The following is a 22,935-nucleotide window of genomic DNA, read 5'->3' on the forward strand; positions in this document are numbered from 1 at the left end:
AGAATTCCATGCCCACTACCTGACCGCAGTGCTCCGCCGGCCATTATACTTCCTCCGGACGTACCCTGCCACGAGGCCACCGATCTGCCAGCGATCCGCGATGGCAGCAATCCCACCTATCCACGTGCAGGCAGCTCCTGATCCACCTCAGCGGTGATCGACAAGAATTCGTCATCCACCACAAAGACTGAATCTGTAGACTGAGCTTTTGTAAATTTTGTGGCTGAATTCATCGAGTTAACCTTTGTAAATATTGCTTCATTTGCCATGTATCTGCACTCTCGACACATTCCCATGTATATACGTTTGTTCAAGCACCGTTTGTATATAGTCAGGCATATATATATATATATATATACACATACGTATACATACCTCAGTATTTATTTAACTAAAAAAAAAAGGGAGATGTCATAATATCCACTCATATATATAATGAGATGCAGACAGGCAGTGATTGACACATAGGATGACCAGTAAGCATACAACACAGTACAGCCAATCACCAGACCGGACACTACCACTATAAAGCCAGAGGGCACTAGGTTTCCCGCTCTCTCGGGACCCAGCTACTGAGACAGTCAGAGTCCATGAGCTAGCAAGTGCATACACCATGCGGTAGCTAGTAAGTCTGGTCAGGCTAGTACTAGGTCACCAGTCAGATCAGTATAGTGTCAACCCACAGCTGAATATGTATAGCAGTTCTATAGTTGAATAAAACAGTGTTGGATCTTCTCCAGTGTTAGACGTCTGTTTCTAACTTCCCTGCATCGAGTGCAGTCCACATCGAACCAACCTGCCGAACACATCAGGCAAAGCCTGGTGGGAGGGTCACTCGCAATGCCAAAATGTAGTAGGAAGGGAAGTGATAGGATAGAAATTAGTATGCATTTCATGTGTATTTTTGTGTGTAAAGTAAGAGCAAGGCATAACAACTTAGCACCGAGCAGCCACATATTGGTCCCACTGCTAAATTTGTGAGGTTTGTTTTGAGGTTTATATATACATTGTAAGCTGAATGTCTGAAGCACTTCACCTGCAAATAGATCAGCTGCCCGACTGCAGTTTCCTTGGTGGTCTTTGTGGCTGACACTGCCGGGGAAACAATTTGTTTCAAGGAAATGAGCAGAATGCTGGGAATAAGTACTCAGCATATCAGGCAGCATCAAAGGACAAGCAGAGTCCATGTTCTAGATCAGCTACTTTTCAACAGAAATGAAAAATGTTAGAGAGTTTCAATGAGTACAAAAGTAAAATGGGGAGGGGAGCAATGAACAATAGGGTGGAAGACAGGAGATATTAAATAACAAGAGTTGATGATCCAACAGTGCAACTTTGGAAAAGTTATCATTCCTGCATTCTGTTAGTTTGTAAACATTCAAAGTATAGCAATGAAGCTACGTTGATCATTGTATGATCAAGTTTCTCTCCTTTATGTGATAAATAGTTCCAATAAAGTCCACAGGATCGTTCAGCACAATAAATCAAAAATGCACTTGTCGGGAGAATTTATTACTGTATTTTCTTTGGCTTGATGCTAAATTATCGCAATATTGAATTATCAACATGGAAAGCCTTAAAAGCAGGGGTTACTGGATAGTTATCAAGAGCTGGTGATTGTCCTCTCTCTGTGCTGGGACACTGTCTCATTCTCATGCCTCTCCGGCTACCTAAGCTGAGATCAATACAGATCAGGGGCGAAATTCTCTGACCCCCAGCAGGGTCGGAGAATCGCCTGGGGCCGCCTAAAATCCCACCCCCGCCGTGGCAGAGATTCTCCGCCACCCGGGAAGTGGCGGCGGCAGGAATCTCGCCACTCCGACCGGCGAGGCCCCTGCGGTGATTCTCCGGCCCGGATGGGCCGAAGTCCCGCCGCTGGGAGGCCTCTCCCGCCGCCGAGGTTTGAACCACCTCTGTAACGGCAGGATCAGCGGCGCGAGCGGGCCCCCGGGGTCCTGTGGGGGGGGGGGGGGATCGGACCCCGGGGTGTGCCCCCACGGTGGCCTGGCCCGCGATCGGGGCCCCCCGCTCAGACTCCGGGCCAGTGCCCTAGCGGCACTCTTTCTCCTTCCGCGTCCGCCATGGCGGAAGCGGAAGAGAACCCCACATCGCGCATGCGCCGACCGGCGAAAGCCTTTCGGCCAGCCCCGCTGCCGGGGGCGCCGGTTTTTTGCTCCAGTCTTCTGGTGCAAACCGCTCCAGCGCGGGGCTGGCCCCCAAAGGTGGGGAGAATTCCCCACCTTTGGGGAGGCCCGATCCCTGAGTGGTTGGCGCTACTCCCCTACGCCGGCACCCTCCGTCACGCCGGGTAGGGGAGAATGCCGCCCCAGGAATCTGGACTTGGTATGAATGCCATTCAGTTACTCATAAAGCTCATTGAATCACTGGTTGAGTTAAATAACAGTAAAGTACATTAGTTATAATCATTTATTGATGCATCCAAAGCAGTATCATTTGTTGGTGTGGTCAGATTAGTCAAAATTGTAAAAGTTCAATTTGCTTAATTTATAAATGGGGAAGTGGTGTTTTCTTTTAAGTATTCACAATAAATGAAAGCATTCAGCTCTAAATAAATGGGTTGCAAACATCATTTTGGACATCATTTTACACTCACTTGAGAAGCAACAGCAAGTTTGTTTTAATGTAACAAATATCAACACAATATGTCAATCAAACCACTGCAAAGACTCGAATATTTTACAATATATTTGTAATGAACTGTGGAGATTAACTGACCGTCTCATTGACAGAGCCTGTAAGATTGTATATGGATGAATTTGAAGGCATGCAATAAAACATTTCCTTTCCATGACTGCAGCCTTGCGGAAACATGATGACCATCACAAACCCAACAATCATCACCAATATACCAGTGATCAAGATCATAAAAGACTGAATGCTGTCCCAATGATACCACGACTCTTCAGAGAGTTTTAAGTAGCATGCCGTTGGAATGATAAAAACCAGCGGAATTGCAGCAACCACGCCCTATAAAATAAAATGATATTAAAAGACTTTTTAATAATAATAATCTTTGTTGTCACAAGTAGGCTTACGTTAACACTGCAATGATGTTACATTCCGGCGCCTGTTCGGGAACACGGAGGGAGAATTGAGAATGTCCAAATAACCTAACAGGGACTTGTGGGAGGAAACTGGAGAACCCGGAGGAAACCCACGCAGACACGGGGAGAATGTGCAGACTCTGCACAGACAGTGACCCAAGCAGGAATCGAACCTGGGACTCTGGTGCTGTGAAGCAACAGTGCTAACCACTATGCTACCGTGCTGCCCCACCGAGTTGTTTAATTTCATTGTTTTCAATGTCACTATATCTATAGAATCCCTACTGTGCAGAAGGAGGCAATTCGGCCCACCTAGTATGCACCAATCCTCCGAAAGAGCACTCCACCTAGGCCCACTCTCCCACTCTTTCCCTGTAACCCTGCGATTGATCATGGCCAGGCCACATGGGGAGAACATGCAAAGTTCGCACAGCTACCCAAGGCCAGAATCAAACCCGCGTCCCTGGCACTTTGGGGCAGCAGTTCTAACCACTGTGCCGCGGTGTATATATATATATATAGTCACTATTTATCATAACTATTTTTAAAGTTCTTGTAATATCAGAGTGCCAGAATGGTGTGTTTTTTATATTCAATTTTCATTATCACTCCCTTTTTTCCAATAATTCATATTTCTGGGCTTTTTAGTTTATTTTAGAAAATGGGCAACCGTGACTGTTTTACATTCAGTGCAAATTTCTTTCTCATTGAAAACAATTGGTTGGATGCAAAATGGGTGGCCCATTCACTATAGATCCTTTTGTTCAATTGTCCAAAATCAAATTCACCCCCCAGGTTTTAATGTAATATCCTCTGGAATAGTGCAAAAAGAGGCATGGGACATGTTATTGGCTATTGGCTGAATGATTTAGATTTTGGAATCAAAAACACAATTTCTAAATTTGCGGATGACATCAAATTGTGTGGTGGTGGGTGAGGGGGGGGGGGGGGGATAGTCAATACTGAGCAGGACTGCAATAACTTGCAGAAGGACATTAGGATGGGAAAATAATTGTCAAATAAAGTTCAACACATAATGTAAGGTAGGAATTTTGGCAAGAAGGATAGTGAAGCCACTTTTTGGAAGATGCTAGTTTGGGTGGGATAGAGGAAGAAAGGCATCTTGGAGCATCAGTACACCAATCCCTAACATTGTGCAACAATTAACTAGACCATTAAAAAAACAAACCAACCACTAGGCTCTATTTCTAAGAGGACAGACAATGGCTTTGGTGATCCTGATATTTAATTGGAGGAAATGTTTGCACATCCACTGGAAGTCAGACAATCAGAGTGCACAATCATGGATCGTGGAAGGCTCAGGAGAAGTGCTGGTGAAGTAGAGCTGGTTTTCTGTCTGTCTAACGCCTGATGTGTTTTGACATAATGTTGTTGAGGTTGCATTTAGATGAGAAACAGGAGGCAATTGAGGATAAGCCCTTGGCAGCTTCAGAGTTAATGGTGTCAGAGAAGAGAAGCCATTGCAGGGGGATCTCTGTCCATGATTGGATAAATAACTGCAGTCTTAGCCAGCTTGAGGAGGAGAGGCACAGGACGAGGATGGCATAGTCAACTTTTTCAAAGGCTGCAGACAAGTTGAGAAGGTTGAGATGAGGTAAGTTTACTATGGTCGCAATCACATAGGATGCAATTATGACTTTGATAGGTGCTGTGGCAGGGTGGAAGCCTGATTGGAGGGGTTCAAATACGGTGCTGTGGGAAAACTGGGTGCAAATGAAGTGGTTAAATTGATTGTAGTGATCGGAATCGACCTGATAACTCAAACTGCATGATCTTGTACTGCTGCTGGTTAATAGAATTGATACACTAATGAGTGATGTCGGTGAAAGTGTCTCACTGGCATCAGTAGCAATGTGCCAGCTAGAGTCTTGGGAGGGAAGGTGGAACAGACTGTACTCAGGAGAGACATACCTGCTCTGTAACCTGTTTATACCTAGTTCTAATAAACCAGTCAGTTCAAAACAAGTAACAGAGTAAGACGGGTGTAGTCTTGGGAAGATTGGTCACGCATACCAGTGACTAACAACCATGCTAAGAGTTCACAGGTCAGGGTGGCAGTACAAAGCACTATGACAACAGGAAGGATTGTAGCCATCTGGGATGGACACTGGGCTACAAAATGGAGAACTGCTAAGGCTGCAGGGAAAAACAGTCTTAGTGAGGACAAGCAGTTTGCAGAAGACTAATTTACATTCTGCACGTACAGAAACCAGTTTTTGGCCAGGTGCAGAGTTTCAGCCAAAGGTGCAAATGGGAAACAGATCTGCATAGTAATGAGGTGATCCAGATCCAGACCCCGCACAATAGAAACATTTAAGTATCAATGGATACTTTTGAGTAGACGCCCAGACAGAATGGCGCCACAGCAACCAACACCAAGAACCGTAGGGACCACCCCACTCATCGAGGAACGACCCTCAGATTGGGGGGTTTGGAAGATATCGATTGGGAAAGGCCCAATCGATACCTGGCAGGTAAAAGGACCGCCCCAAGGGGGCACGGACTTCTAGGAACTATAAGAGTAGACCCCGCACATGGTTCGGTCTGTTGTTGCTCCGGCTGACTGTGTTGTTGCTCCGGCTGACTGTTTTGTTGTTCCGGCTCCACTTTGCTGCTACATCGCATCCTGACTCCAGTTCCATCACCAGCCGTTGAGCCATCAGCCATCGAACTGTAAGTGCCAATACAACGATCGCTACGTGATCCAGACCTTGCTAGATCCTGACAACTTTAAGAATCAGAGAGTTGCAGACCAAGAACGGGACAAAGGCCTTGCACCCTGACCTTGCCTGTTCCTGTCTAGATAAGTATTTAGTTGTTTAGTATTAGAAGCAAGTTAGTCTCTTTAGCGTATGCATGTGTATTTATTATATTTGTTATAATAAACACCAATCGTTTGGACTTACTAATCGGTGTACAGATTTATTACTTTGAACCTGACCTTGATATACTCGTGACGGTGTCTAAATACGGCACCTGGCGACTCCTGAGCATAATTACATACACAGAGCCATAGTAGTGTTAAGCACACGGCCTTTAAACGGAGGCGTGTTAATACACTCCAGTAAAACGAGCAACAGGATATTTGTAATAGCCTGCATGGAGCCTGAGGGCTGGGAATTACTATCTTCCCCATGCACCTTGTGGAGTCTGAGCTCCCCCTCTATGAGGGGGTGGGAGACCTCTATTAATCTCTGTATAAAAGGTCAGCCAGTAAGGCACTGACCAGAAAAGGCATCCGGTAGGGATCTATCGGGCAATGTGTATATCGTGTGTAAATAAATCTACATTTCTTTATTTGACTTAGTGTGGACTCCCCCGTGTCCTTATTAAAATATTGATTGGGTTCACATGATTGACATGCTGTGGCAGTTCAAAGACGAAAAGAGTGAAAGGGAAGGTCCTAAAAATGAAGGGTAGGTTGCTGGAATCTGAAAGCAAGGCTACACTCCAATATGAACAGCAGCTGCAAACCAGTTAGGCCAAGTAATGGATTTAGGTTTGAGGAAGGAAAATGATTGGATGAGATTAAGTGAACCTGAGCAAGGATAGAAATGACCAAACAAAAAAATGGAACTGGCATGCTTAGGCTTGGAATGCGTAGAAATAGATAACACAGACGAGCTGTTGAGATGCTTTGGATTAAGGCTGATATGAGGAAGGATAACTGAGGATCTGTTTTGAGAAGGAAACCTCCAGGCAGGAGGCCGCAGTGGACAGATGGCCATGAAAAGAACTAGTGAGGTAAAAAGGTTCAGTTCAGAGGGGGGAAATTTTGTGCCTGGATTCGCGGCATGTGTAAACGCAATGTGGACGCAAAGTCTTGTGAGATTCGGGAAATGGGAACCGCCAGCGAAATCTTGCCACATGATTTATCCCTGTCCCTCGCTTGTGACATGGTGAGATCCTCATTTAAATACTTTTAATGAATTTGCATATTATTAAAGGGTCAATCGCCACATGATCCCCCTCACTGAATATTCAAACCTTGCCGATTGAAGGATTCACAACAGCTTTATAAAGACTAAAAACAGTCGAGGGGATCCCGCCAAGGGCGTCGTGGGGGGCGGGCGAGGAAAGAGTCCCCAATAATTGTGCAGTGTCGGGGGGGGAAAAGCCGTGGAGACCTTCGTGGTCGGGGGGGGAGACTAACCAAAGCGCTGATCTGGTGCCCTTTAAAGGTGGCGGCCCAATCTCTGTGGAGGCTTGCCACTCTATCAGGACCCCCACACAGTCCCACCAGACTGAGTGTAACCCACGCACCCAGATTACTTTTGTCTGAAAACTCAGAAGTGCACCTGGAGAGATTTACACCAGCATTCAGTAAGAGCCTGGCATCCTGACAAATTATGGGGAAATTAGGCCCAGAGTTAGAAAAGGCTGCCAGGGTCAGAAATACAGAAATGTTGTTACTGGAATAACAATCCAGAGGCCTGAACTAGTAATTCAAATAAATTAGTTCAAATTCAGTATGGTGTTTTTGAATGTGTTCAGTTCAAATAAAAAGTTAAGATCAGTGAAAGTGACCACGAGATTGCTGGAATGGCTTACAAAAACAAACTGATTGGGGGAGGAAGCTCACCATCTCTCCAATGGAATTCATAGACTTTACAGTGTAGAAGGAGGCAATTTGGCCCATCGGGTCTGCACCGGCCCTTGGAAAAGGCACCCTACTTAAACCCACACCTCCATCCTATCCCGTAACCCCACCTAACTAAGGGCAGTTTAGCATGGCCAATCCACCTAACCTGCACATCTTTGGACTGTGGGAGGAAACCGGAACACCCGGAGGAAACCCACGCACACACGGGGAGGATGTGCAGACTCCGCACAGACAGTGACCCAAGCAGGGAATCAAACCTGGGACCCTGGAGCTTTGAAGCAACAGTGCTACCCACTGTGCTACCGTGCCACCCTCCTAGTCCCACCTCTGCCTTTTCTCATAGAATCTTAATTAGCCGCAAGTTAGCCTCCTCTTGATTTGATTTGATTTATTATAGGCAGAAATAATAGTATACAGTGAAAAGTATTGTTTCTTGCATGCTATACAGACAACGCATACTGTACATAGGGAAGGGAGGAGAGACTACAGAATGTAATGTCAAGTCATAGCTAGGATGTAGAGAAAAGATCAACTTAATACGAGGTAGGTCCATTCAAAGGTCTGATGGCAGCAGGGAAGAAGCTGTTCTTGAGTCGGCAGGACTGGAACCAATGTCCTAGGGGGGGTGTTTGATAGAACTGTTAGGGAGGGTTTAAACTAATGTGGCAGGGGGATGGGATCCAATGTAGGAAGTCGGAGGGAAGTAAAACGGGGTCAGAAACAAAAAGTAGTAAGGGGGAAAGTGTAAGGCAGAGAAGCCATAGTCAAAAATCAAAAAGGACCACAATACAGGGTACAGTGACTGAGGAGAGTGTGAAAAGGGAGGTGGTCAATGCAGGATTGAGGGTGTTGTACCTAAATGCGCGCAGGATATGGAACAAGGTAAATGAGCTTGTTGCGCACATTGAAATTGGCCGGTACGATGTTGTGGGCATCACCGAAATGTGGCTGCAAGGGGATCAGGGCTGGGATTTAAGTATCCAAGGATATGTGTCCTATCGAAAGGACAGGCAGATGGAGAAAGTGGGCAGGGTTGCATTGTTAGTAAGGAATGAAGTTAAATCGACAGCAAGGAGTGATATAGGATCAGAGGCATAGAATCTTTGTGGGTAGAGTTGAGGAATTACAAAGCTAAAAAAACCCTGATGGGAGTTATGTACAGGCCTCCTAGCAGTAGTCAGGATGTGGGGCAGAAAATAAATTAGGAGATAAAAAAGGCATGTAAAAAAGTCAATATTACTATAATCATGGGGGCTTCAATATGCAGGTGGACTGGGAAAATCGGATTGGTAGTGATCCCAAGAAATGGAATTTGTGGAATGTCTAAGAGATGTTTTTTTGGAGCAGCTTGTGACAGAGCCTACTAGGGAATTCTGGATTTAGTGATGTGTAATGAGGCAGACTTGATTAGGGAATTTAGGATGAAGGAACCCTTAAGGAGTAGTGACCACAATATGATAGAATTTACTCTGCAGTTTGAGAGGGAGAAGCTGCAATCAGATGTAATGGTATTACAATTAAATAAGGATAACTACAAAGACATGAGGGAGTTGCTGGCCAGAGTTGATTGGAGAAGGAACCTAGCAGGGAAGACATTGGAACAGCAATGGCAGGTGTTTTTGGGGGTTATTCGGGAGGCACAACAGAAATTCATCCCAAGGAGAAGGAAACATGCTAAGGGGAGGACAAGGCATCCATGGCTGATGAGGGATGTCAAGGACAGCATAAAGGCGAAGGAAAAAGCATACAAAGTGGCGAGGATTAGTGGGAAACCAGAGGATTGGGAAGCCTTTAAAAGCAAAGAGGGCAACTAAAAAAGCAATAAGGAGGGAGAAGATGAAGTACGAGTGCAAGCTAGCTAGTAATATAACGGAAGATAGGAAGAGATTTTTTCAATATATAAAAGGTAAGAGAGAGGCAATAATAGACATTGGACCACTAGAAAATGTAGCTGGAGAAGTAATAATAGGAAACAAAGAAATGGCAGACGAGCTGAATAGTGACTTTGCATCAGTCTTCACGGTGGAAGACACCAATGGGATGCCAGAGCTCCAGGAGAACCAGGGGGCAGAGGTGAGTGCAGTGACCAATACTAAGGATAAGGTTCTGGGGAAACTAAAAGGTCTGAAGGTGGATAAGTCACCTGGGCCGGATGGAGTACACCCAGGGTCCAAAAAGAGATAGCTGAGGAAATTGTGGAGGCATTGGTGATGATCTTTCAGGAATCACTGGATGCAGGAAGGGTCCCAGAGGATTGGAAAGTGGTTAATGTACCACTGTTTAAGAAGGGAGGGAGGCAGAAGATGGGAAATTATAGGCCGGTTAGCCTGACTTCGATCATTGGTAAGATTTTAGAGCCTTATTAAAGATGAGATCGCAAAGTACTTGGAAGTGCATGGTAAAATAGGACTGAGTCAGCACGGCTTTGACAAAGGGAGGTCGTGTCTGACAAATCTGTTAGCGTTCTTTGAGGAGGTTACAAGCAAGTTAGACAAAGGAGAATCAATGGACTTGATTTATTTAGATTTCCAGAAGGACTTTGACAAAGTGCCGCATAGGAGACTGTTAAATAAGTTAAAAGCCCATTGTGTTAAGGGTACGATCTTGGCATGGATAGAGGATTGGCTGACTGGCAGAAGGCAGAGAGTGGGGATAAAGGGGTCTTTTTCAGGGTGGCAGCCAGTGACTAGTGCTGTGCCTAAGGGGTCTGTGCTGAGACCACAAATTTTTACAATATACATTAATGATCTGGAAGAAGGAACTGAAGGCACTGTTGCTACGTTTGCAGACGATACAAAGATATGTCGAGAGACAGGAAGTATTGAGGAAGCAGGCGGGCTGCAGAAGAACCTGGACAAGCTAGGAGAGTGGGCAACGGAGTGGCAAATGAAATACAATGTGGAAAAGTGTGAGGTTATGCACTTTGGAAGGAGGAATCCAGGCATAGACTATTTTCTAAATGGGAAAATGCTTCAGAAAGCAGAAGCACAAAGGGACTTGGGAGTCCTTGTTCACGATTCTCTTAAGGTTAATGTGCAGGTTCAGCCGCAGTTAGGAAGGCAAATGCAATGTGAGCAGTCATGTCAAGAATACTAGAATACAAGACAGCGATGTACTTCTGAGGCTGTATAAGGCTCTGGTCAGACCCCATTTGGAGTATTGTGAGCAGTTTTGGGCCCCGTATCTAAGGAAGGATGTGTTGGCCTTGGAAAGGGTCCAGAGGAGGTTCACAAGAATGATCCCAGGAATGAAGAACTTGTCGCATGAGGAAAGTTTGAGGACTCTGGGTCTGTACTCATTGGAGTTTAGAAGGATGAGGGGGGATCTTATACAAGATACTGCGAGGCCTGGATAGAGTGGACGTGGAGAGGATGTTTCTACTTGTAGGAAAAATTAGAAGCAGAGGACACCATCTCAGATTAAAGGGACGATCCTTTAAAACAGAGATGAGGAGGAATTTTTTCAGCCAGAGGGTGGTGAATCTGTGGAACTCTTTGCCGCAGAACGCTGTGGAGGCCAAATCACTGAGTGTCTTTAAGACAGAGATAGATAGGTTCTTGATTAATAAGGGGATCAGGGGTTATGGGAGAAGGCAGGAGAATGGGGATGAGAAAATATCAGCCATGATTGAATGGCGGAGCAGAGTCGATGGGCCAAGTGGCCTAATTCTGCTCCTGTATCTTATGGTCATATGGTTGTTATGTGATTTCAAACTTTTGTATCTTTTTCCTGATGGAAGAAGGTGGAAGAGAGTATGTCCGGGGTGCGTGGGGTCCTTAATTATAGTGGCTGCCTTTCTGAGGCAGCGGGAATTGTAGACAGAGTCAATGGACAGGAGGCTGGTTTGCGTGATGGACTGGGCTACATTCACAACCTTTTGTAGTTTCCTGCGGTCTTGGGTAGAGCAGGATCCATACCAAGCTGTGATACAACCAGAAATAATGCTTTCTATGGTGCATTGTAAAAGTTGGTGAGAATTGGAGCTGACATGACAAATTGCCTTCATCTTCTGAGAAAGTAGAGTTATTGATAGGCTTTCTTAACTATATTATTGGCATGGGGTTGTTGGTGATCTGGACACCTAAAAACCTGATGCTCTCTACTCTTTCTACTTTGTTCCCATTTATGTAGACAGGGGCATGTTCTGCACTACACTTCCTTTGTTTTGTAGACATTGAGGGAGAGATTATTGTCGTCGCACCAGTTCACCAGATTCTCTATCTCATTCCTGTATTCTGTCTCGTCATTGTTTTAGATCCAACCCACTATGGTGGTGTCATCAGCAAATTAGGAGTTTAACGAATATAGTAGGGGGCTGAAGACTCAGCCTTGAAGCACCGGTGTTGAGGATGATTGTGGAGGAGGTGTTGTTGCCTATCCTTACTGATTGTGGCCTGTGGATTAGGAAGTTCAGGATCCAGTCACAGAGGGAGGAGCTGAGGTCCATGCCACAGAGTTTGGAGATGTGTTTTGTAGGAATAATGGTGTTGAAGGCTGAGCTGTAGCCTATAAATAGGGGTCTGAAATAGTTGTTTTTGTTATCTAGGTGTTCCAGAGTTGAGTGCAAGATCAGGGTGATGGCGTCTGCTGTGGACCTGTTGCAACAGTAGGCGAACTGTAGCGGATCAAGACAATCCGGGAGGCTTGAGTTGATTCGAGCTATGACTAACCTTTCGAAACACTTCATAATTATGGATGTCAGAGCCACTGGACGATAGTCATTAAGGCATGCTTCTTGGCTTTTCTTTAGACAGGGATGATGGTTGTCCTCTTCATACAGATAGGGACCTCAGATTGTTGTAAAGAGAGGTTAAAGATGTCTGCGAATGCCCCCGCCAGCTGATCCGCGCAAGACCCGAGTGCTCGTCCGGGTATCCCATCCGGGCCAGTGGGTTGACCATCGAGAAGGCTGCTCTGACGTCTGCAATGGTGATCTCAGATACAAGTTCATCCGCTTCTGGGGTGGAGGGCTTGCTCCGCTGACCTCTTGCTCAAAGTGTGCATAAAATGCGTTGAGCTCATCCGGGAGGGGTGCGTTGGAGCCGATGATTTTACATGCCTTCATCTTGTAACCCATTATGTCTGGCAAACCTTACCATAGTCGGTGGGGCACCACCTGGGACTCGAGCTTGGTCCGGTACTGTCTTTTGGCATCTTTGATGGATCTTCTTAGATCATATCTGGCTTTCTTGTATAGGTCAGGGTCGCCTGACTTAACGCCTCAGACCTAGACTTCAGCAAGCAGTGGATATCCCTGCTCATCCAGGTTTTCCGGTTTGGAAACACACGGATTTGCTTCTTTGGCACACAGTCTTCTACACACTTACCAATGAAGTCAGTTACTGTAGTGGTTTGAACCTGGTACCACCCGGCGGGAGCTCAGACCCGCGGCCGCTGTGGACATCCTGGTGGGGAGGTGGGGGGATCTGACTCCGGGGATGGGGCGGCCTCCACATGGCCCAGGCCTGCAATCAGGGGCTTCCGATCGGCAGACAGCCGCGATCTGGAGGGGGCTAACGTCCTTCTGTGCAGGCCCACTGTTTGGTCCCCGACATGTTATTCCAGAGATGGCAACCACACGCATGTGCACCACGGCTGTCTCCCTGCAGCGCACATCACTCCGGCGCCGTGCTAGTCCCTAAAAAACTGAGAATTACTGGGCCAGGAGGCCCGTTGACGCCGGCGTACACCACTCCAGTGTTTACCCTGGCGTCAACACTTGGCCGGGATTTCGGAGAATCCCGGCCTGGACATTTGCAAGGAGTAAGCTATGCAGAGGGGCTTTGGGGCCGCGTTGTTTCACTCTCACCTGCAGGTTTGCACATTTTCCACGCCTCCTGGAGTGACTGTTTCCTATACTTTGCAACTTGTATATTTGCATGCTTGTATTTGTGTGTGTGTTGTGATAGTTGTATGGGTGCTTACCTTTGCTTTGTTATTTTGAATATCTTTACCTGGTTGGAACATTAAAAATTAACCCCTAACTTGTTTAAACTCAAGAAAGCCTGACTGGCTGAGTTATCATAGAATCACTACAGTGCAGAAAGAGGCCATTTGGTCCATCGCATCTGCACCCACCTTGCACCCTACCTAGGCCCACGCCTGCACCCCATCCCCATAACCCAGGAACCCCACATAATATTTTTGGACAGTTCTCTGTAATCAGCACATAGACAGTTCAGTAAATAAGTTGATCTGGCATATCCATCCTCAAATTAAGATCAATCAAAGGATGGGAAAATGGGGAAATCCTTGCACCTTTCTTCATCTGATCATAACACAACATGGTAAGAGCTCCTTCAGCACTTGGACTGAAGTCGTTGAAAAACAAGGCCTTTCTCAGGAATATTTAATAAATCCCAAACTTGACAGTGACATCCATATCCCAAAGATGAATGACAAAAAGAAGTAGTTTAGAAATACTATTACTCACATTTAATTCCAAAACTATTCCAAGGCAGTCAAATGCTAATGCAATGCCTGTGACTGCAGCAATAATGCAGACGGTCACAACAACATGAAATATTGTTGACAGAGTCCCACCAAAAAATAAGTTTGCAATAACCTGCAAAGGAAAGACAATTCTGTGACCCCTTACTTAGAAGCATTTTCGTTCCAATTTTTACAGGGCATTTTGTAAAAGAGGTTCAGATCTATATACACATCATTTTATATCAGACCTAATGAAGAAATGTTAAAAACTTAACTCCGTCTTATTCTTTGGCAGTCAAAATATCCAATCAATCTTAATTGTTACTATTTCAGATTCCTCCAAAATATTTTTCATTCAAATGATTAATGGAGTTCCGCTGCAAACTGCAATCAACCTTCACATATTTTTAATTTAACATTTTTAATCATTAAGTTTTATATTATACAAAACCAAGTGTATGCTTAAGTATTTAATTTACAATATGGATGCACAGCATTGTAGTAGTGGGGTCTGGAGCATAAAGGGTTAATGTGGGATTGAGTACAGTACTGCCCACACTGTGGTGTAAGAAGGCACATGACTCAGAGGAAGAGTCAGTCTAGGGATAACTCGGATGTGTTAAAGATCTAGGCTGGGTTCCATCTCTGTACCTGCTACTCATCTACATTGTCAATAGTTGTTAATTAGACTTGCAGTTAATATCCTGTCAACCAGGCAGCCTAATTCTTGGTGTCTAAAGCAAGATTCTTTGTGGTGGCAGAATTGGGACGAAAAGCCCGATCCTTACAACAAAGTTGGGAAACTAAGAAAAAGGACACCTTCAACAGATTCTATACTGAACCTAACTCCCAAGTGAAGCAGTAAACACTGAGAACACTCACCAGAAAATCTCCAGAGACAGAAAATCCTGGAAACAAACAATAAGCGTTGGAAGTTTTACTCAATCAGAAGACTCCAGCTTCAGCCAGCAGCGCTCACTTCCAGGCCAGCGAGTCCTGAGACAGCGTTTTTCAGTCATTCAGTCAGATTGCCTTTTGAAAACAACCCATCATTAACCCTATCCCAGACTCCCAGTGGGAAACAGCCAGCCTGTGTTTCTTTCCCAAGAGTCCTCAATCATAATGTGATACTGCTGAAGGAATCAAGTCGGCAACCAGCCGCTATGGCGGTCATTCCTTCTTCTTCAAACCAAAGTGTGCAGCCACCATGTTGAAAAGGCCACCAAAAAATGGTAAACGGGGGAAGATCTTTTGTGAACTAGGAACCAACAACACTATCTTGGAAGCCTGTAACCTCTTAAAGCTGTACCTACACTTCTTAAATTAATCAAAAATGGACTGCAATTCCTCACTTCCATCTCCACTGCAGGTCTAAATAAAAAAATCAGAGGCAGAACAAGTTAGTACACTTCTTTACTCAATTGGGCTAATAGCAGATGACACCATTGCACAGAATATCTGACAAATTTTTTGAAATATTTTGACATGTATTTCAACGTGAGAGCCCATAAAATACTGGAGAGAGCTAAATTTAATAAGAGTCCTGCTTCCTGGGGAACCCATCGATTAATGACCTCAATTGGATGGCCGAATGATGTGAATCTGGTGATTTGAAGTCTGAGCATATCAAAGGCAGAATCATGGTCATTCTTGAAAATGATTCACTCTCTGATCTTCAACAAGTTAAAGATTAAGTTGCCCTTGATCAGTCTATCCAACTAGCTAAACTGCCTGAGCTACGTGAACAATGCAGGACCATCCTCAGGGGGAAGGAGCACTTCATGGGGCAGCAAACAAGTTTCAGTCCACCATATCAAGTCACATAAATGCAGGGACCACCCAAGTCAGTGAAATCAATCCCTGAACACATCCAGCAGAGTGACTTTGCCAGTACTGCGGGAGCGAAACAGCCTTACAGGGAAGATCAGTGTCCCGCGAGCAATGCCCAATGCTTCCACTGCACCAGGCAGGGACACTCTGGTAAACTATGCAAGTCAAAACCCCTGCACCACACAAACATCCCAAAGGTCATCCATGAAGACCCAGCAGACCCACAGCCATTCCTCTTGGAGTCACCAGAGAACGTGGCATTTTGGAATGCTGTCATCCTGGTCATGGTCATCTAAAAATTTTAAAATTAGATTTAGGTGCCATGACAGTCCTATCAGGTGAGGAACGATGGCTCCAAGGCTTTGGATTTGAACGACAGGCACTCCATGTAAGGAGCAGGGGAGTCCAATTTCAAGTCCTCAGCATGATCTTTGAACCACTGAGGTAAAGTGGCAAACAAACATTTGGGCTGATATATATTGTCCAGAATCAGCCTTTCTCCTTTCTGAGCAGTGAGGCCTGCATAGCCCTCCTGCATAGTCTCCTCCAGGTGGTAGAAGATGTTAAGACGACCACTGTCGTCAGCCAGCCAGAAGAGCACTGTCCTGAATCTTCAAACATTAAAGAGTATTTAGACGCTGATTTCACCTGCGATTTCCACGCAGGTTTGTCCATCAACATTCCCGGTCCTGGAAAGTCCACAATGGTCAGACCAACCTACTGCGCACAAAATTATCATAGTACCTCCAGTGGAAGAGGCACCAGAGAAGGATTAACAGCCTGAGGAGCCTATACCTCGAACTAAGATTACAGACAATAGATACACTGTGCACACAGTAACTTCAAGTCAGTGTGCCAAAACCAGAAGAGATGCTAAAAGAATTTGTACACCAAGTTCTAAATCAATAACAAGACACAGAGATGAGCATGCTACTCAATTGTCTTACCACAGGATCACTTTGCTCAGATTTGGAGGGCTGCATTCTCCGTGCTGCGATGCCCGAAGTACGTTTCTCGATGGGATGGTGAATTGGGCGTTGAGGGAAAACTGGGATTGGCGCCCAGTGCGATGCTCCAAGCCCCTGCTGGCACGTGGCAGTGGGAGGATGTAAATTAATGCAAATGGGTCTTAATGACCCATTTGTTTCCATTTAGCAGGCCTGGCAACCTGCTCTCCAGCCCTCCGTGATTCTCCAGTCCCCTAGGCCAGGAGTCATGTCGGTGTAATTCAGTTCTGGTATTCACTAGCATGGCCCTAATGTGGCGGATCTCACAGTGGGCCAAGGGGGTAACCCCAGAGGGAAGTTGTCCCCAATGCCCATCCAAGGGCTACCCCCCCCCCCCCCCCCGCACAATGCAATACCTGCCCATCCCTCCTCTACCAGAACCCCACCCCTCCACAATGCCCCTGGGAGCCCTTTAATAGAGAGAAGCCCCCAAGGGATCCCCTGAATAGGGATGCGGCTAACTGAAGGAAACCCCCTCTTACTAAAGGGACCTCTACAGAGACTTCTAACTAAAGGCTCCCCCGCCCACAGGGACCCCAGTAAAGATTCATTTGTCTGGAAGCACAAGAACAGTCCAGACAGGGGCAGTGAAAACAATTACCAGGAGGTAACATTTACCTGGCGACTCCACGTGTCCATTCCTCAAAGGAAAACAGCTGTGACCTGTGTTCTCCCATCGGCACTGGCAGATCACCCCTGCCAGTGGCACAACTGTCAACCCACTGTTGTGCCTTAGGAATCTTTCCTTCCCTCCTCTCTCTCCTTCAGAAACCACAGCGCCTGGTTTCCGTTTTTAAATACCACAAGTGACTAGACACAAACCAACCCTGTACTTGCCACACTGAGTCATCTGGTGCTATATGGTGGGTAGTATTGGCAGCTAGCAGTGGAGTTGTCTCCTCAAAGTTGTCAGAGTTGATCGTGGAGGACAGCATCCTGCTGTGGGGCACCAGGGTTGTTGTCCTGGCAAGTGTGAGAGTGAGTGAGTGACTGAGTGAGTATGTGGGAGTGAATGACTGAGTGAGTGTGGGAGTGAGTGAGTGACTGAGTGTGTGTGAGAGTGAGTGAGTGAATGACTGAGTGAGTGTAGGAGTGAGTGACTGAAAAAAGTGCAGAAGGTGGAATGTATGCAGCTGCAGAGGAGCAAGAGAGGACACTTCAGTGGGGAGCTGACCACAATACAAATAACCAAATACAACAATAAGTTGAAAGGGAGAGAGAGAGAGAGAAAAAGGTTGAAGGCTAAATGAGAGGGTCAACAGACATTGTCCCATCCAGTTTACCTGGCACATTTCCCCAGTAGTTTAATGCATGGATAAATAATCTCCCTCCGATTCTTTTAGAAAGGGATTTACAAAGGGATTGTGAGAGTGAGTGAGTGACTGAGTGAGTATGTGGGAGTGAATGACTGAGTGAGTGTGGGAGTGAGTGAGTGACTGAATGACTGTGTGCATGTGTGTGGGAGTGAGTGAGTGAATGATTGAGTGAGTGAGTGAATGACTGTGCATGTGTGTGGGAGTGAGTGACTGAGTGTGTGTGAGTGAGTGAGTGAATGACTGAGTGAGTGAGTGAATGACTAAGTGTGTGTTGGAGTGAGTAAGTGAGTGAATGTCTGGGTGAGTGTATCAGTGAGTGAGTGTTGGAGTGAGTGAGTGAGTGAATAACTGAGTGAGTGTAGGAGTGAGTGTATGAACAACTAGTGTGTGTGGGAGTGAGTCAATGATTGAGTGGATGACGGAGTGAGTGTATGGGTGAGCGAGTGAATGACTGGCTGAGTGTGTGGGCGTGAGTGTGAGTGGCTGAGTGTGTGTTGAAGTGAGTGTGTGTTGGAGTGTGTGTCGGAGTGTGTGAGTATATTAACCCGCTGTCAGTGCTGACACAGATCCATCACCCAGTGGTGATGTTACACAGACCTGTGAAGGTGGATCAGGGTAGTGAGGGTTGGGGGAAGGATGTTGAAAGGGGGGAGGAGGAAGGAAGGAGAGGAATAGGGGGAGAAGGAAGCAGGGGAATGGGGGTAAGGAAGAGGGTGAGCTGACGGACAAAACCTTGTCCTTTGAGATTCTGGTGAGAATGAGGGCCTCCCTGGTCCTCCGGGCATGCCGGATACTTGCCGCTACCTGTCCTCCATCCTCCGGCTCCTCTTTTGGGTCCTCCCGGGCTTGTCCATCCCCTCCTTATCCACCTCCTCCTCCTCAGATGTGGGTGCCTTTCCTCCTCCTCAAACATGCCACTCGCTGCTGTGCCAGGTTGTGGAGGGTACAGCAGACCATCACAAAGCGGAAGGCCCACTGGGAGGGGTGTACTGCGGTGCACCATCAGAGTGTTCCAGGCATTGGAACCGCAATTTGAGCAGTTCGATGCACCGCTCAATGACAGCACGGCTGGCAGCATGAGTCGCGTTATATTGGGTCTCCACCTCCGTTTCCAGGTTCCGCAGTGGCGTCATCATCCAGGACCTCAACGGGTACTCCTTTATCCCCCAAGAGTCAATCCACCATCCTGGGGTTGCCCTTGAAGACGCCGGGAATCTCCCGAGTGCTCCAGGACGTAGCTGTGATGCATGCTCCCTGGGAAGCGTGCACACACATGCATGATACGGAGGTGGTGATCTCAAACAAGCTGCACCCTCTGGCAGAGGAATCCCTTCCTGTTAATTCCTGAAGCGCAAAGCGATATGCGTGCCATCAATTACCCCCTGGACCCGGGACACCCTGGCGATGGCGGAGAATCTCTGCTGCCCGGGCATCCAGGACACCTGTGACATCACGGATGCACTTGTGACCTATAGCTTGTGAAATGTGCACAAGTTCCTGCTAGACCTTGGAATGAACCAGTGGCATAGAGGTTCAGGGCTGCAGTGACCTTCACAGCCACTGGGAGCAGGTGTCCTCCTCCTCGATATGGCACCAAGTCCAAGAGTCTTCAGCGGCACATGCTGTCCGTCATCTCCTCGAAGACCAATGAACCTTGACCTGTTGCTGGCATCCCCCTCTGGGTCCATCTTCAGCCTTTTGGGCGGCCGGGTCCTCAAGGTTTTCGGCGGCACCATGCACATGGGGTGCCACTTCCAGCCTGCTTCAACACCGCTGCCTTCTCCAGCATCTGGCTGTCTGGGCTGCCACCAGCACAGTGAGGGCATCCTCTGCGGGACCAACACCACCAACCATTTTGGTATCTGTAAGGAATTTGAAAAAGAGAGAGGCCAACAAACAGTTAGGGCTTCCACCCCAGGACACTCAACTTCCCCAAGCCTCCCCCATCCTTACATATCCCACCCTCTCGCAGAGTGTTATACATTGAGCTGGTTGTATTGGAAAACCTTGTGCTGTACATTACCTCCAGCCACAGCAGGAACCCCTAGACCCCAGACCCCAACTGGGAACATTAGGGAGACCGTGCTCAGGTGCCCTTCCCTGATCCACATACTCACCCTTTGGTCACGAGGATATCCCAAGTGCTGAAGCTCAGCTCTTGAGTGTTTCATTCTTGGCTGCTGCCTCTATGTTGCTGAAACTGATAGCTGTCAGGCAAACTGTTCAGCATTCAAAGTTTGATTGAAGTGCGATGCAATAATCATCGTCTGTACCCATGGGAATGCACTCGAGAGGTGTGAAGTACTCTCGCAACTAACAAGGCCAAGTCCTTATTCACAATAGCCTTGAGCAGTAAAGCTAGAGGCTGCTCACAGTCAAAGAGAGTTTTCCTTTTTTTAAATATCTTTATTCTCCTCCTTTTTCACATTTTCTCCCAAATTTACACCCACCAACAATAAACGATAAGTAGTACCGAATACAATGTCAATCCCCATATCAATAACAGCAATCCCATCCTCCCACCAAACCCCCAAACAGCAGCCCGCATGTTAACATAAACAAATAACAAAAAGGAATCAGAAATCACCCATAGTCACCATTAACACATACAGTCCCCTCCCCCAACCCTCCCCCCACCCTAATGTTCGATGTTATCCAATTCTTGAAACTGCATAATGAATAACGCCCATGAATTGTAGAACCCCTCCATCCTTCCCCTCAGTTCAAACTTAACCTTCTCAAGAGTTAAAAATTCCAGCAGGTCCCCCCGCCACGCCAGGGCACAAGGTGGAGAGGTTGCCCTCCATCCCAACAGGATACGCCTTTGGGCGATCAACGAGGCGAAGGCTACAACATCTGTCTCCACACCTGTTTCCAAACCCGGCTGGTCCGACAACCCGAAAATGGCCTCCCAAGGGCCCGAGTCCAGTTTCACGTACACCATTTTTGAGATTACCCTAAACACCTCCTTCCAGTAATCCTCCAGCTTTGGACATGACCCATTTGAACGTAATTTGCGACCGCTCCCCCCACCCCCCTGCCCCCCCCCCCAACAATGTTCACACACATCTTCTACCCCCTCAAAGAACCAGCTAATCCTCGCCCTTGTGAGGTCTGCTGCATATACCACCTTCAGCTGTATCAGCCCCAACCTCACGCACGAGGTGGAGGCGTTCACTCTCCGGAGCACCTCACACCAGAACCCCTCCTCCATACCCTCTCCCAACTCTTCCTCCCACTTTAGTTTGATCCCTTCCAGTGGTGCCTTCGCCTCTTCAAAAATAGCCTGTGAACTGCTGACACTATCCCCTTCTCCAGTCCCCCTGTCGCCAGCACTTCCTCCAGCAATGTGGAGGCTGGCTCCACCAGGAAGCTCTGTATCTCCTTCTTGGCAAAATCTCAAATCTGCTTGTATCTAAACACGTCCCCTGCTCCAGCCCATACTTCACTCCCAGCTCCTTCAATCCTGCAAACCGACCCACAAGAAACAAATATTTTAGTGTCTTAATCCCCTTCTTTTCCCATCTCCGAAAATTGCTATCCCACTTCTCTGGCTCAAAACTGCGCTTCTCCTGAATCGGCATTTCCCTTGACCCTGCCCCCAACCTGAAGTGTTGTCGAAACTGCCTCCAAATTCTCAATAAAGCTATTACTACCGGACTCACTGAGTATTTCCCCGGGGCCATCGGGAACAGTGCTGTCGTCACACCTTCAATCCCGACCCCCTACACAAACTCTCCTCCATTCTGACCCACTGGGAATCAACCCCTCTGACCAAGCTCCGCACCCTCTCCACTTTCACCACTCAGTAATAATACATCAAGTTCGGAAGAACCAAACCCCGTGCCTGCCTCCCCCTCTGTAGCAGCACCTTTCTAACTCTGACCACCTTCCCTCCCCATATGAACAAGCTTATAATTCCTTCAATCTTTTTAAAAAATGCCTTTGGCAGGAAAATCGTCAGGCATTGGAAAATAAACAGAAATCGCGGCAACACGTTCATTTTAACCGCCTGTACCCGACCCGCCAGTGACAGAGGGAGACCACCTTGCCAGATCAGCTTTCACTCTCCCCACCAAACTAGAAATGTTGCATCTGCGGAGCCCCCCCCCCCCCAATCCCAACCAACCTGCACCCCCAGGTATCTAAAGTGAGTCCCTGCCTTACGGAATGGCAGCCCTCTCACACCCGGCCGAGACCCCACAAAATAATCATTTTTGGCGACATTCAATTTGTTCCAGGGCATGCTTGAAAATGGAAATGGCTACTCCCCTCCTCATTTCCCCTCAGCAGCCATTGCGTCAGCTTCATGTTTTTAAAAAGGAGTACTAAACGATGCCTGCGTGTTTCTCAAAAGGGAGCTGGTTAATTCCCAGGAGGCCGTTACATTCGACTTCAATCTCGCTATCGAGATGGAAATTAATGCAATTTGGGCTCAATGATATGGTCGCCATATCTGGGCGAGATCCGCAACTCACCATCGGGAGTGGATTGGTTAGGTAGCAGACTGATTTGCGTCAGGTGCGATTCTCATTTTTGGCTTTTCCTGCTATTTAACCAGCAGTGGTGAAATCGTGCCCTGAGTTTGTGGGTGTAGGGGAGTGAGAGAGACTGAGTGAGTGAGTGTGAGAGACTGAGTGAGTGAACGTGGGTGAGTGTAA

The 22,935-nt window shown here is 46.9% G+C and overlaps 1 protein-coding gene across 4 annotated transcripts in view; it reads right to left on the reverse strand.

Annotated features, from left to right (window-relative positions):
* Positions 1-2,413: 2,413 nt before the first annotated feature.
* slc38a11 (solute carrier family 38 member 11) overlaps positions 2,414-22,935 on the reverse strand; it is a 258,711-nt gene continuing 238,189 nt past the window's right edge. For all 4 annotated transcript variants that reach the window (XM_038789718.1, XM_038789716.1, XM_038789717.1 and 1 more), the window contains exons 11-12: positions 14,123-14,254; positions 2,414-2,988 (exon numbers count right to left, since the gene is read on the reverse strand). In XM_038789718.1, coding sequence (XP_038645646.1) covers positions 2,728-2,988; positions 14,123-14,254 — 393 coding nt within the window. In that variant the 3' untranslated portion in view covers positions 2,414-2,727. The remainder of the gene's footprint in view (positions 2,989-14,122; positions 14,255-22,935) is intronic.

This window comes from Scyliorhinus canicula, chromosome 2 (assembly GCF_902713615.1).
Source record: "Scyliorhinus canicula chromosome 2, sScyCan1.1, whole genome shotgun sequence".
Classification (NCBI taxonomy): Eukaryota; Metazoa; Chordata; class Chondrichthyes; order Carcharhiniformes; family Scyliorhinidae; genus Scyliorhinus; species Scyliorhinus canicula.